The sequence below is a fragment of the Hydra viridissima genome, unplaced genomic scaffold (genome assembly GCF_058129835.1).
Source record: "Hydra viridissima isolate aposymbiotic clone 2 unplaced genomic scaffold, HvirCarnegie_v1 scaffold_10, whole genome shotgun sequence".
In the NCBI taxonomy this organism is placed as follows: domain Eukaryota; kingdom Metazoa; phylum Cnidaria; class Hydrozoa; order Anthoathecata; family Hydridae; genus Hydra; species Hydra viridissima.
Genome location: NW_028324309.1, coordinates 1,240,655 through 1,255,595, shown reverse-complemented (window position 1 = coordinate 1,255,595; position 14,941 = coordinate 1,240,655). Strand labels below are relative to the sequence as shown.

Below are 14,941 nucleotides of genomic sequence, written 5' to 3'. Positions count from 1 at the left end.
ATCTATAACTGCAGCAGACTTGTTTAAAATACTAAGTTAGTTATAAAATTAGTCGTTCTGCATTTAAAGATGCACTGGAAAGACAATTTTACATCAAACATCGGCTAAAACCAATGAATGATATTTAAGTAGTCACACTTTGTAAAATGCAAATAAGCCGATGCAACATTAATTTTGAGCAGATATTTTGATATTCTCTATTAGAAAATTAAAACCTCTTTATTATAAATTTGTAGCAAATTCTATATATCTGCGTCACAAGGAATATATATATATATATATATATATATATATATATATATATATATATATATATATATGTATGTATGTATGTATGTATGTATGTATGTATGTATGTATGTATGTATGTATGTATGTATGTATGTATGTATGTATGTATGTATGTATGTATGTATGTATGTATGTATGTATGTATGTATGTATGTATGTATGTATGTATGTATGTATGTATGTATGTATGTATGTATGTATGTATGTATGTATGTATGTATGTATGCACACTATGCTTAAATGAAAAAATTGCCATCTATAGGGGCGCAATTTTGTTAAACAAAAAACGAGAGGTAGTGAGTAAGTGTAGGCATATGAATAAATACATGCTTGCATCATTTGACAGTAAAGACTAATTTGAAGTCAATAATAAGAACAATTCTTTTTTAATAGCATTTTTAAGGGTTTTTTCGTTTTCTTTAATGTTTTCTTTTGTAAAGTCTTTTCATTATATTTTTTGGCTGGTAAGCCCGTATGAAAATTTAAGAAATAACAAAGTTGTCATCCTTCGCTGTATTTTCAATGTGATTGCTTTTGCCAGCGGGCTATTGAGCACTCTTAAGTGAAGAAGCCTTTTACTAATCACACACACATATATGTAATTTTTCATAAATCACCATATTACGCTCTAGCACTTTAAGAACCATATTGTCTTCCACTACAAACCGTCCTCATGTAAAACGTTGTGTCGTCAGATCGATCGCCAAGGGATAGGATCTGATCCCACATATGCCATATTTGCGAAGCAAATGGGAAACAGTTCTTGAAGTGGATTGTGACTATGCCCCAGATATACAAAGACGGCTAAAAAATTGCCATACTATCTTATTAACAGCAACAAAATTGGCAATGAAAAAACATCTCAGATTAAATCTGTCTGTGCAGGTGAACATCCCTTTTACTTTTTGACATTTTAGAGAGTTGCCGTAAATGTCCTCCTCCCCCAAATGGGATAGAACCGGATAAGTTATACTTAATTTTACGTCACAAATAACTACATATGTTGATTTCTGTATAAAGTTTAAAAGACGTCCTTAGAAAACGAATCAGATTTATTGTTAATTCTAAAAATTCAAAAAAGCCTAATGTTTTATTTAACGGGTATATCAGCTATGGGATATCAGCTATGGGATATTGCACTGCAATTGTTAATGCAGTTCTTATTTTGCGCTTTAAATTTCAGCGAATTAAATTGAAAAGAAAAAAAAAGTGGTACTAGAATTTATAAAAAAATAAAACATTGAAATTGACGATTCTTTCCTTTTAAGGTATTTTTATTTTTGTGTTCGAATATGCAAAACTTAACAAAAATCGGTTGGTGCAATTTTTGTTTTGCACGCTGTATATTAGCTACACTGTAGTCTACAGGCATAAATGGAGCAAATAAATATACTAGATAAAGATAAACAATATATTTTGAATAGTTAACATATTAGATATCAAAAAAATATGTTAAAAATTCTATAAATTAATCTAATAAATATGATAAAAATTATTTTACTATACAAATAAAACAGGTTAAACATCGGCAAGCAAAAAGAAAAAGTGTCTCGTTTTACATGCAACCATCTAATTGTCTAAGTTTCTCTCAATTTCCTCAAATAAATGAATTATCGAAGCCTGGGGATGAAATACATTAAAGATTATGATAACACGGAGTCTTTCCCATGAGACAGTCGTCAACGTCATCGAAAGCAAGAATTGGAAAACATGACAACAGCACTCTAAAATTGCAATTATTACACTGTCGAGATATGAAAAGGTTGTTTTCTTTTCCATTTTTCTGTTTCTAAATCCCAACGCTTTCATTTATTTATTTTATCTCATTATTATATGTATTACTTAAATTTATATTATGTATCTTCGGACAAAACTGCTGTCAACCAAAATGAAACTGAGTAGTTTACAAGAGAAGCAATAAATTTATGTCTCACTCTACCTATTGGTTGAAATGCTCCGGTGCCAACACAAAATGCTTGTGCACAACCCTTTGGTTATAAGGGATAAACAAAGCTTTTTATCTGAGAAAGCTTAGCACAAAAGGAGTAAAGACGTTAAAACCTTCTGGGAGTTTAGCATAACAACGAAGATGAAGGGATAATCTTTTTCTACTTCACGATGAGGAGGAAAGCACTGCGACTACGGTCTAAAGGGTCTTCTCTGGATAGAGTAGGCGTAATTGTTTATAATGCAATTAACTGGCGGAATTCACATTTTAACTGCAGGCACAAATTTAAAGCTAAAGGTAACTTAATTGATTTTGCTTCATGATTAAAATTAAACAAAAACAAAAAATGTGACAAGAAAAATATTTGGAGTTCGAAGTGTAAGCTGTCAGTGGAAAGAGTATCGATGAGGTTTTTTTGGTTTGGTTATTACTTTGTAATTCCTGCATTTACCAGCTCTTCGATATTACGTATAGCTTAGAAATTTTTTATCTATCGTCCACAAGAACTTTAGAGAAAAGTTCCATTTTGTAGTTCATTCACCTGCTCGAAAGCTTTTTTTTTTTTTCATTGGCTATCTATAAATTACACAGTCATCGAATGTTATTAACAAACACACTGTGCTTATGATTTTTAAACTCACCAAGTAGATTTACGTAGCACACTACTAATATCGATCTGTACAATAAAACCCACTTCGATTTTCCCTGTTTTTTACAAAAAAGGGTTTAATGTTGTTTGATGTTTCTCGTCTTACATTTTTAGGCTTTGGTTAATTATACGAATAAATTTTCGTTAATATAGGGTCATATCAAAATATCTTTAAGTATACGCAGTTTGTTTACTTTAAGTTTTTAGCAAATTTACTTGCTCTGAATACAGGAAATAAAAGAACATCTTTGAGATTTTTAATGGTTTCCGTCTCCTTTTAATGGTTTCCATCTCCTTTTAATGGTTTCCGTCTCTTTTTAGCTCAATTTCAATCAACTGTTGTTTATGGGAGCTACATGTTAAGGATATTTCTTCTTTCGTTTTATTTAATGCAACGAACTTTTTTGTCATGTACTCATCTTTTGATAATTAAGCTTCTATCACATTTACAAAACATCAATTTTTCAAAAATTTTCCTAACAATACTTATTTAAATATTTTCCAAGCAATTTGTACCATTTTCCAATAAAATTTTTCATCTGACTATGTATTGTCAAAAGTACCTTTAACTTCTAAGCTGTAATAATGTATACACTAACAGTTACATTACACAGCTTTGTAAATCGGCGCTGAATCTTTTAAATGATTTTTTGGGTTGATTTTTTTTTTATTGCGATACTTTCACGATATTACGAGTCTTGTGCAACGTTTAATTCCACGGCAGAATAAACCAGTAAAATACGACTTTTTTAACTAGATAGAATCTTAGTCGAAAGCCTATTCTCAGCGAATGTTGGGTGCGAACTCCCCTGCCTTCAAGTGAACCCTTTAAACATTCACTATATTAAGAACCCTTTACGTTGTAGAAATACTTTGTGAAATTCCAAGCGTTTATATTGTTACTTCAAAGTCAACAAAGCAACCCAATCAAGACGGAAGCATACATTTTTCACATGATGTTATTATTATAGAAATTAAGTGTGTTTTAGCGTTAGTTCAAATAATACTTCCCCAGATAAGATTGTACGGGGCAGAAGGTGCTGCATAGTACTCCGCAGTTTTTATATACGAATGCATTCAGCTGCCTACTTGCTAAAATCATAATTTGCTAGGTAAACGTATATGATTTTAAATTTGTTGAAGTTGTTAATGGCTAATTGACGTCATTAGTTTCAACACCTGAAACACTTCGAATGCTTCAGTTTTAAAAGAATGTCAGGAAATACGCTTGTAAATAATTTAATTTGTTGTTCGCTTTTAAAGCTCACGCTCGATTTTAAAACGGCAAAAGCCTAATAAATATAATAGCCATTTATTTTCTCATGCCTGATTTCCTTTTTTAGCGTGCATTCCGACGTGAAATTCGAAAATTTTAAAACTCTAATAAAGATCGGAAATTGCTTCATTTTTACCAACTTGCAATTATAATGAACATATTTATTGTGTTGATTTTTTTTTTACGGATTAGTTTTATTATCATTATTTTTCTTTTGACTCGATTTTATTAATCGATATGAGCGCTTTAATTAACCATTTGGAAGAAAGTTCCAATTCGGTAAGCAGCTTTTCTCGTTTCCATCATACTTTGTATTTGTATATTTTTCTATGGTATTGGAAATCAGATGTTAAAAAATTCGATGTGATAATATCTCTTTTTTAAAAAAAAGAAACAACTTACAAATTAAAGTAGGCATTTAATTCAACATTTTTAGTGTTATATACTTAGTGTTATTTTTAATAAAAGACAACTGGTAGCATGAAGTAGTATAAAAGTATGTATATAAAAGTAGTATAAAAGACAACTGGTGCTCTCGTAGCATGAAGCATTCATTTAAAAGCTCTCTTCCTGCATATCTATAATCAAACTGTATGTTGATAGCTTTAAGAATTTTTGTTGAACCCTCTAGTAAAGTATTTTTTTTTGTTTTAGTCTGATAACAGCTTAAGCAGCTCGGGTTCTCTAATCGTCGGTGAGGATATTTGATTTTTCTTTAATGTTGAAACAAGTTGATGTCAAGATCTTGAATTATTAAAAATCTTACCCTAAAAATTAGCGAAAATGATTTTTTTAAATTTTGTTTTGAACATTTAGAACTGAAAAATCAAAATTGAAAATTTTATGATTTGAATAAAAATGAAAACAAAAAAATCTCAAAATTTACTGCATATTGCAGTCTTTTTCACAGTTCCAATAAATTATAAGAAAATATTAGAAAATAAATTTATACTATGTAATTTTGTTTCAAATTGATAAAAAGAACCAATAGAAAAAAGAACTTGATAAAAAGAACCAATAGAAAATAAGAACTTGAACCAATTAACTTGAATTATTAAAATTAATATTATCACCTGCAATCAATGTTAAAGTACCCAGTAGTTTGAACCTGTTGATAGAAAGGGCCCCGCCCGAGACCACGATGTGACATTTCATAATGCTCCTCAGACCTTAAACTGGTCGGGGGAGTTGGAAGCCTCTGGCCCTACAGAACCTCATACTCTGGGGTGGCCGATTCGAATGTACTTAAATAATAAATGTTTTATATAATATCTAAAACACACACACACACACACACACACACACACACACACACACACACACACACACACACACACACACATATATATATATATATATATATATATATATATATATATATATATATATATATATATATATATATATATATATAACATAATTTTGTTTTAGATTCAAGAAGGTACAGGTGTTATCCTTCGGACAAAAAGGAAGCTATTCAGGTATATGGAAATATGGAAAGAATAATGATAGCATTTTCTTGTTCTAAGTTTTTTGCTTAAGAACAATTTATTTGGTCCACACACAGGACGGAGGGGGTAAATAAATTACACCTCAAATTGCCGGTGTTTCAAGGAAGGATGTCGCTCTAAACTAAGAAATTAAAATTCCTAAAGCGATATTTTTTTCAGTCATTAATTCGATTTACAAAGAAAAATACGCAACTTGTTAAAACGTAGGTAACTGAAAATTAATTGCACTAAGTTAAATTTCAGCAAATAAATCTTTAACTTTGTCAATTAAATGCAAACACTTTGTGAAAGGAACTAGTGAAGAAATGCAGATTATTGTTGGAGTATTTAAAGAGACTATCTATCATGAACCATTCCGCGTTCCTGCAAAATCTTATCGAATTCTTATTCCATAAATAACATTAAATATGAAGTATGACTTGAAATTTCAAGTTCAGTTCTTGCATTTGCATAAGAACCTTGATTTTAAACTGTATGACTTAGTAAACTTATAACCAGTTAACTAATCTGTATTGCATATCAAAAAATAGTGGGTATGCCATGAAATAAAAATTAATCCAATAACTGCGGCATTAAATCATAAATAAGCTTTGTTAATCAGGAAAAAAAAACACTTATTGGTTCAGTGTTATAAGCGACAATGAGCTTTACACATGTGGTGATCTCTCACCCTTCCCCCTACCTCTTTTTCTTCTTCAAAAAAGAAGCTTTCTACGTATTTATTTCTTTTTCCGCTTCCCACCTCATCCACAAAAAGATTTATTTTTTTTCGCAAAAATCTTTCAAAATGCCTGTTATCATGGCATAAGAGTTTGTTAATTTGTAGAGAACTAGCAATAACTACGTCTCCTTTAACATAGGTTTCCTCAGTTTTTTCAGGTTTCCTCAGGTACTTGTAAGCAAATAGAATTTGGAGCAACATTCTGACGAATTTTTGAATATGACGTATTTTGAATATGACGTACTTTAACATATTTTTGAAACCTCAAATAACTCAAATAAGTTTGTTGTCACATTAAATTTTTCTAAATTTTCTTTTTGATTGAAACTATAAAACGGATAAGCAATTATAAAGAAGTATAAAAAATTGTCACGTTAAATTAATTTTAAATTTGTCGCTTTAAAAAAAAATTAAGAATTTGACAAAGTAGCAGTGTATAACTTTTTTGTAGCAAAGTCGAAAAAAAAGTTTTTCAGCTAAAAAAGAAAAAGCAATCTTAATTCGCGAAAAAATATCTCAGCAAAAATTATAGGGAATGCTTGTAAAGTTGACAGACGCTGGTCGGTTCAAGAATGAAGAAACACATGAGTCATAAACAGGTTTGACAAAAATTGAATCTATAAACAAATCTGCTGCTAATCGATGATTGGTGAAGGAAGCGCGGGAATGAAAAATGTGAACTCATAAAAAAGTTGTGGGAAAAGCATAGTTGTTAATTGATGCAACATAAGATTGCTTCTATGTATATATGATGGGAATTGTATAAAATGTAAACGAAAGAGTTGGCCACAATACGGCCGTTGAATTATTGCAAATCTTTTTATCGTTTATCAATTTACATATTCATTTATTAAATTATAGGGGGCATTGTCAAAGTAGTTTTTAGTTTTAAACCCAGAAAATAAAAAACCTTTATATATTATTATGACAGACAAGTTGGATGAATAGATGGATATGAAAATGACGAGCAAGCACCTTTTATTGAACCTACTTGATCTTGGTCAGCAAAAAAACAATCGTGTTTTATTGCTGATCAAGCTAAAAATAAATGCAACGTAGAGGCCATCAAGTAAATAAATTCTCCTGAGTATGTGCTATATATATATATATATATATATATATATATATATATATATATATATATATATATATATATATATATATATATATATATCTGTGTGTGTTTGTGTGTATTTGTGTGTGTGTGTGTGTGTGTGTGTGTATGAGTATGTGCGCTCGGTAAGTCGACCAAACGGGAAAAAAGAGATGTTCAATCAAAGTGCACGAGGAATGTTTTCAAGCTTCTAAGAATTTCATCGTTGAAAGAGTTTACTCTCCTTTAGAATTCCAAGTACAAAAAAAATATTTTCCCACAACAATTTTAAAATCCCATTTATGATATTCAGAATGCATGTGATTAAAAAAAAAAAAACTGTCCAGAGAAAGACCCCATAAAGTAAAAGAGTTCATTTTAGACTAATTACATTGACAAACCAAATATATTAGTTAAATAACTACAAAAAACCTAATGGTTGTGGATCCCACCTTGAGTTGGATTGCAAACTATGGCCACTGGTAACCTATGAAGTCTGTAACCTTGAGATACGCATAACAATTGAGATACGCATAACACTTGAGATAACCCTCTAAACTTTTGCACGGTTTGAACAACGTTACTGAGTCAACCAATGTCAAAATGATGAAAATTCTGCTACTATAGTAACTCTTTTATAGCAACTGCTCTCGCAAGGTCAGCCGACGCTAATAATTTTCCTGGAATGTTTTAAAAAAACTTATAAATTTATATTAATTTGCAGTCAGCAAATTTTACTAAAAGATATGGTCGGATGAAACATTTATTTTGCATTCTTTTATGAATCGCATATTTAATATAAAACTCGCCAAGCGCAAATGAAAACCTTTAGTTTTTATTGTGCTCTTTCATCCATATTTAATATTTTGCTTATTCATACTGAATATTTCGTTTATTTGCCCAGTCTCGTTTTCATAATAAAAATGATGTTATAAACTAAATCACTTTTGCATAATGAAATTTTAAGGTTTTAAAGGCTTTTTGCTAGCATTTAATTATGCTCCAGGATTGTATCTTCGATTGTACATTTACTTAAGAAGATCATCAACTTTCTATGCAGTGTACATAGTCTTCTTACGTCGAACAGTATTTCATGCTCTTTTTCGACTATCTTCGCATATCTGCGTTAAAGATAACAAGCAGTTAAATGGCTCGTTATTTGGGACTAGAAGATGCTTTTCGGAAATTGCGACGAAGAACTTCTAGCGTGTCAAGTTTAAGTTTAAACGGCATGAATGTAAGTTTTAAAGATTTCACGTTGTGTTTTTTTTAATATTATGTCAGACTGATTAGAAAAGATTTCACCAGACAAACATCCAGCAAAGTAAATGTTTGTGAATTTAGATTTGACGTCATAGAGTTTTTTGAGCCTGTTATGTAATATTAAGACAAAAGAGGTTTGATTTTCTTTTTATTATTAATTTAATAACTCCCCCGGTCCCCCTACCCAATGTACACACACCTTTTATATATGTACAGAAGGAGTTATAGAAAAAAGGAAATCTGATAGTAATAAAAACAAAAACAAAAAACACAAAATTACAAAAGTTACTCTGAAATCAAAAAATAATTTCTAAGCAGCTTTTAACTACAATATAAAATCATTGAATATTAAATTGACTAATACTCCCACGAAGCAGGGAGATGGGGAGGGGCATGAGGTACTGGCTCCCTACCTTCTAAAAAAATTAAAAGCAAAATAAAAAATTAACAAACAAATGTTTCTAGAATTAACATCTATAACTTTTATGCATGTGTATGCACGTATATTGCGTGTATACACACGCAAGCACACGTAAGTATTGTTACACGATCGTTTAGTTGTGCAATACTAATAAAGTTTTAAAAAGCTTCTTGGATCACTGCAACCCTTTGGCAATTTGAACTGCAAATTATATATAATCGGTATATAGTATATACCCATAAAGTTTGTATAAACATAACGAAAATCATTTTTTACTTTTTAGTTGAACAAGCTGGAAAAAAGTTGGTTTATAGCCGCTTCTGAATGCAATATTTTTAAACTGAAACAATATTATGGAAAGGATAAAGAATTACTCAACAAAAAAGTAAATCTTATGTTCAAGCTGAAATCGTTGGGATTGAAATTCAGATCATAACTTTTTTTTTTTTTTTTTTTTTTCAGGATATATTTACGGTAAGCTCATACATTGTGCGAATGAAAACCGAATAAAAAAATGCAATATCCGATGTCCTAAATATTGTTTCTCTTATTCGGTTTTGTTTCTTAATAATTCGATAAGGTAATTTTATTTTCCTAAAATCGAGTTTTCAAACATTTGTAGCGTACAATCAACTATGTCTTTTTTTTTTTGTTTTTCTTTTTTAAATCTTTTGAATAATTAGATTAATTTAAAAAAAAAATAGTAAGTAAAAATCCAGAATGTCCTTCTCCAATATAACTTCAGAAGGTATAAAGCATGTCAAAGAATTTTATTGTCTTGAATTTGGAAAAACTGGGTATGAAGTTGTAATTACTGCTATATAATTGTTTCTGATTTCTCTTTTATAATCTGGTATCTATGCTGGTTGTTTAGGGGGTAAGTTGAGCATATCTTAATTAGGGTTAATGTTATTTTTCTATGGTTTGCTGTAACTGTAAATACTTCTATTACTTATCAAATTGTTTGCAGCATAAAATGCCTTAAAATGTTTGCAGGTTACAGATAAAATTAGTTTAAATTTTATTCTAATGATTTTTATATTTTTTTTGCATATTATGTTATTGGTTGTTCATTTATGGTTTTCTCTACAGTATGTAAGTGAACTTATAAAGTTTTTTTAATTAATTTTAAAAGTTTATTTTAGTATGGTTAAAGATATTTAATTAATGTGTAATAGGTCTTTTCAACAGAATTTTAATAGATCTAAGGATATTTAATAAAGTAGAGTACAAGTGGTGAAAAGGAATTTGTCACTATTGTCCTGTCTAGAGCAAACTGAAGGCTGTCTGTGAATAAAATCCTATAGAAATTTAAACCTGTCTGCTAGCATAGAGTTTATTTGGCAAAAAAGCAGTTTTTGCGTAATATTTTTGATTTATCTTGTTTTAGGCTGTTGTGCATTGGGCCGCTAAAAAAGGACTAATAGATTTATTTCCTTGGTTTCTTGAAGAAAAAGCTGACCTCAATTTAAGAACGGTAATTTTGTTAACATCCCCAATTTAAATGTTATTTTATGTTTCAAATACTCCATTTTAAAATAAAAAAAAACTCTGTTACTTTTTGTTTATTTTATAGTTTCATATTTTCATGAGTTAATAAAATAATTTTTTTTCTTTTTTAAAATGGTTGTCTCTCCAACAACAAAAGAATGTAAGTCAGTGTAAATACTTAATATAATAATATACTTAAAATAACTTTTTTTTAAAAAAAATCTTTATTTATTCTCTATGGTCAGACTGAAAAGATGAGTCTATAAACTTTCTCAAAAAAATAAATTCTAGTATTAAAGGGTTTTTTCTTTTGCTTTAATGTTATGGTGATCTTATCAATTTGGTATTCAACATGTTTTTTCCTAGGGGGTATGTCAATTTTTTTAGATTACTATTTGCAGTTTTATAAGCAAATATAAGCCCGTTTTCAAAATAATATTATTATTTTTTCTATAACTTTGCTTTTGATTTACAGGGTTACACTCCATTGCACATTGCTGCCATACAGGATAAAGAAAATATTATCAGATACTTAATTCAATATGGTGGTAATAAACTCCTCAATTTTTCATGTATTCAATATAAGTAGTCATAAAAATGATGTTAGTAGTGCAACAAAAATAGTGTTTTACGTAAATAATATCAATATGCCACACACAAAAAAATATCAATCTAATTATTAAAGCCAGTTAGTTACTTTTTCAAAATGAATTTTGAAATAATTTAAAAATAACATTCTATCAACAGGTGTAGATGTTGATCTACGAGACTACAGTGGAAGAAAGGCAAGTAACTACCTGAAAGAAAATGCATCTCTATCCATAAAAAGTAACTATAAAAACTTTTTTTTTTTTTTTCATGATAAAAAATTAAGGTTTGAAAAAGTTGTGATGTCTTTCAAATAATAAAGCCAGAATAATGAAAGCCTTTTTTACTTTTTCATTTCCTGTGTCAAAGTTCTGTAAAATGGCTTTCTCTTTGAGTAGGTTAGGTAGTTTGTTCTCTGCATCTTCAGAGCTGCTACTTTAAAGTTAAACTTTGATTTCAAAATTACATTCAATTACACCTTCCAAATGAAATATTCAGTATGAATAAGCAAAATATTAAATATGAATGAAAGAGCACAACAAAAACTAAAGGTTTTCATTTGCACTTGGTGAAATTTATATTAAATATGTGATTCATAAAAGAATGCAACACCAACAAAGAACAAATTCATCATCATTAAAGAAAAGATTTTATCTACAATATTTCTATAACCAAGTGATTATAGAGCTATTACAAAGGTTTTCATAAAACGTTTAGAAAGAAGTCACTGCATTATTGTGTAGGAAATGTGTTTAGTTAATTTGCTATTAGCAAAAAATAATCCACCCCTTACCAAAGAGTACCCCCATCTAATCAATAGAAAATAGCTATGCATCAGAAGATAGTAGCTTAAAAAATGTACAGGATGTGTGTAGCATTTAACAATAAAATTCACACACTGCTTACAGCTTGAATGACAAAGTATTTTTAGGCGGTAGCTTTGTTTGTGATATGATTTTTTTAAAAGTGCTTTAAAAAAATGAGTTTTCAATAACACAAATGTGGAAAAGAAAAAATCTGTTAGTTGCAATCCACACTCAATGTGATTATTCCAGTATTGCAGAGTTCTTAAAAGTAGATAAAAGTTTAGTTTGGAGAGTGAGAAAAGACCTTAAAGGTTCTGAAGGTAGTTACCTTCAGACTCTTCAAGGCCTTATGAAGCCATAGCTGAGAGATCAACTCAACAGGCAATGGTCTGATTGTGTCAGATCTCCTAAATATTTGTCAAAAGTCCCATAAATGATTGGCATTGACCCTGGTAGTCAGTAAGATCGATTGCTCATGATTTAGAAAAATCTGAGTTAAGGATTTGGACCTCTGTGACAGAGGACTTAAGGTATAACTCATAAGATGAGAGAGGGCCAGTTTTTAAAAACATCAGAAATTTCAGGGAAAATAATGATTGAACTTTATTCTTCTTCAGCATTTTTTGACAATGAAAATAATACTTATGTTGTTTGGATCCGTTGGAAAAAAATGCATTCAGCTTGATAACCATCCTTGATCAAGTATGTACAAGGAAATGATTGAGAAGGTAATAATGGTGGATTCAGTGAGTGATCACAAACTTTAGATCTTAATTCTGATCAATCATCTTTAGGCCATTTAGATAAAAAAACTCACAGATAGAAAACTATCAAACAGAAAAAAATTTTTTTTTTGTACAAATTATTAAAACACTAAACAAGATACCCATTGATTTCCTCATGATTTCATTGATTTCCCCATTGATTTCCTCATGAATGTGGACTCAATGCTGAGGCATTTAGTAGTATTGTTTTTAATGCAAAAGGCTATTACGATGTAATGGTTACATTATGACCCCAATGATTTCTGTTAAATGTTTTAGTAAAAATAAAGAAAGCAGTAGTATTAGTATAGCTATATTTAATAGCTCTCGAAATATTAATGGCTATAAGACTGATAGATGATGAGTATAAGGCTGATACTGATAAATAGCTATATAGATAAATATATGTGCAAGGAAATATTAATAGCTATAAGACTGACAGATGATGAGTATAAGGCTGATACTGATAAATAACTATATAGACAAATATATGTGCAAGGAAAGAGAAATGAAGTTTTTGCTAAGTTTTGATCTATATTTAATTTTTAGGTTTGATGCAATATCAACCATCCTGTAAGTACTTGATACCTTATAGCCATCAGATACCTTAAAAGTATAAATTTTTATTGTTTATAATTGTAACTACTTCTGTGTACCTTATGGTTAGTCAACCTTGCAGTTTGTCAACCTTGTAATCTAGAGAAATTGCTTTAATAAAAAAATTACTTTAATGAAGATTTTGTATTTTAATTTTATTTTAATTTCTTTAATTTATCTTGCCCAGATTTGAATGTCAATAAAGAAGTTTTGGACATAGTAAGATCCCCTATTTTATTTAACAGCAAGGTAACAACTCGACAAGACATGGAAAAAGATGACTTAGACGAAAGAAGAAAAAAGAAGGTTAAGACTCATTAACTAGTTCACATTTTAGATTGTTCTTTTTTGTCTCAGTTTTTATCCTATTTACTTTTAAAAGATGGCCTTTTTTTACAACAGTTGTTAAACTCTTTTTTTTTTTTCTAGTTATCTGTAGTTCAATCGTTTCGATCTAAAAGAAGCAATCGACGGTACTTAGGTGATAAGCAACAAATTTATCAACACAGGTTGTTGTTTGTATAAAGATTCATTGATTTTGATCTAATATTAATAAAAAATTTTAAGGAAGCAGGTTGTGCTAATGTGGAATCGAATATTTTTTTGTGCAGGTCCTTAATAGACATTTCAAGCAAATCTATGGATAGTCTATCCAACCCATCCATTACAATTTCTGAACCTCCTCTAGAGCGTCGAAATAGCACTATTTCTGAGCTTGTTGTTAATGGTTATGCAGGTTTTATAAGGGAGAAAAAGGTTCATAATAATAGTGATGAAAACGCAAGGAAATCCGTTTCTTCGGAATGCTCTGAGGATTCACAAGACTGCAAAATAAATCATTATAATATAAACACTTGGGTTTAAACTTAGATACTAAGGTCTTTTTCTAATAGGGATTTTATAGTTAGTTCAAACGAAGCGCGATTTCTTTCAAAATTTGAAGTTTGTGATTTTTGTAAGTTATCTATAGTTTGTATTAAAATTGGCGAAGGAATATTCAGTGAAATAAAGTGTTTCTAGTTTAGCGGAATGCTACCTAAAAAGTTAAAACAATTTTCTAGTGTTGTAAGAAATAAATTGTCATGTTTTAATTGAATTATATTTTCACAAAGGTATTCTAAATTTTTTCAAACTGAAATGTTCGTATTTACTTCTAAAACGAAAGTGTTACAAATTTTTTTTTTAAAAAAAAATGTTTTTTTTTTAAAAAAAAAATGTTTTTTTTTTTTAAAGCTAACTCCTAATATATAAAAACATATCAGTATTTCAAACTTCTGGTAACAAAATCAAAGAAGAATTTCGTTTGGTCACTATTTTTTCACTGTACGCCGTTTTACCGGTATTGTTTACCAATTTGATAGAATAAAAGCGGGTGAACGGGATGTAGAATTATTGAACAATATTTTTATTTTTAGCTTTTTGAATTATCTTTTATAGGGAAAAACATTTTTTAATTTTTTCATTATTGTATGGAATTTTTCGCTGAATCATACGGCATAAATCTGTTTGGTTTTTAATTATC

General features: G+C 29.4%; 1 protein-coding gene and 1 long non-coding RNA gene across 5 annotated transcripts; both read left to right on the top strand.

Annotated features, from left to right (window-relative positions):
* The first annotated feature begins 4,223 nt into the window (after positions 1 to 4,223).
* Positions 4,224 to 6,058, top strand: LOC149882535 (uncharacterized). Its single transcript, XR_016456349.1, has 3 exons — positions 4,224 to 4,443; positions 4,819 to 4,858; positions 5,596 to 6,058. It is a non-coding gene; the product is annotated as an uncharacterized LOC149882535 (long non-coding RNA).
* A 2,335-nt stretch (positions 6,059 to 8,393) lies between these two features.
* On the top strand, positions 8,394 to 14,534 carry LOC145193007 (uncharacterized). Of its 4 annotated transcripts, XM_090100232.1 has the most exons (11): positions 8,409 to 8,726; positions 8,834 to 8,886; positions 9,457 to 9,558; positions 9,636 to 10,268; positions 10,564 to 10,650; positions 11,140 to 11,212; positions 11,412 to 11,492; positions 13,372 to 13,395; positions 13,607 to 13,725; positions 13,849 to 13,928; positions 14,031 to 14,534. In XM_090100232.1, exons 4-11 carry the CDS (start codon positions 10,203 to 10,205, stop codon positions 14,281 to 14,283), a joined length of 783 nt encoding a protein of 260 aa, XP_089956358.1. In that variant the 5' UTR covers positions 8,409 to 8,726; positions 8,834 to 8,886; positions 9,457 to 9,558; positions 9,636 to 10,202; the 3' UTR covers positions 14,284 to 14,534. The 4 variants fall into 4 exon arrangements, with proteins under 4 accessions (XP_089956359.1, XP_089956358.1, XP_089956357.1 ...); XM_090100233.1 differs by lacking the exon at positions 8,834 to 8,886 and having other exon boundaries at positions 8,394 to 8,726; positions 9,636 to 10,050; XM_090100231.1 differs by lacking the exon at positions 8,834 to 8,886.
* The last annotated feature ends 407 nt before the right edge of the window (positions 14,535 to 14,941 follow it).

Coding starts and splice junctions, on each gene's coding strand:
- LOC145193007 (XM_090100231.1), top strand. CDS start 10,203: ATGATTTTTATATTTTTTTTGCATATTATGTTATTGGTTGTTCATTTA. Junction 10,269..10,563: donor TATGGTTTTCTCTACAGTAT/GTAAGTGAACTT, acceptor ATCTTGTTTTAG/GCTGTTGTGCATTGGGCCGC. Junction 13,929..14,030: donor CAACAAATTTATCAACACAG/GTTGTTGTTTGT, acceptor TTTTTTGTGCAG/GTCCTTAATAGACATTTCAA.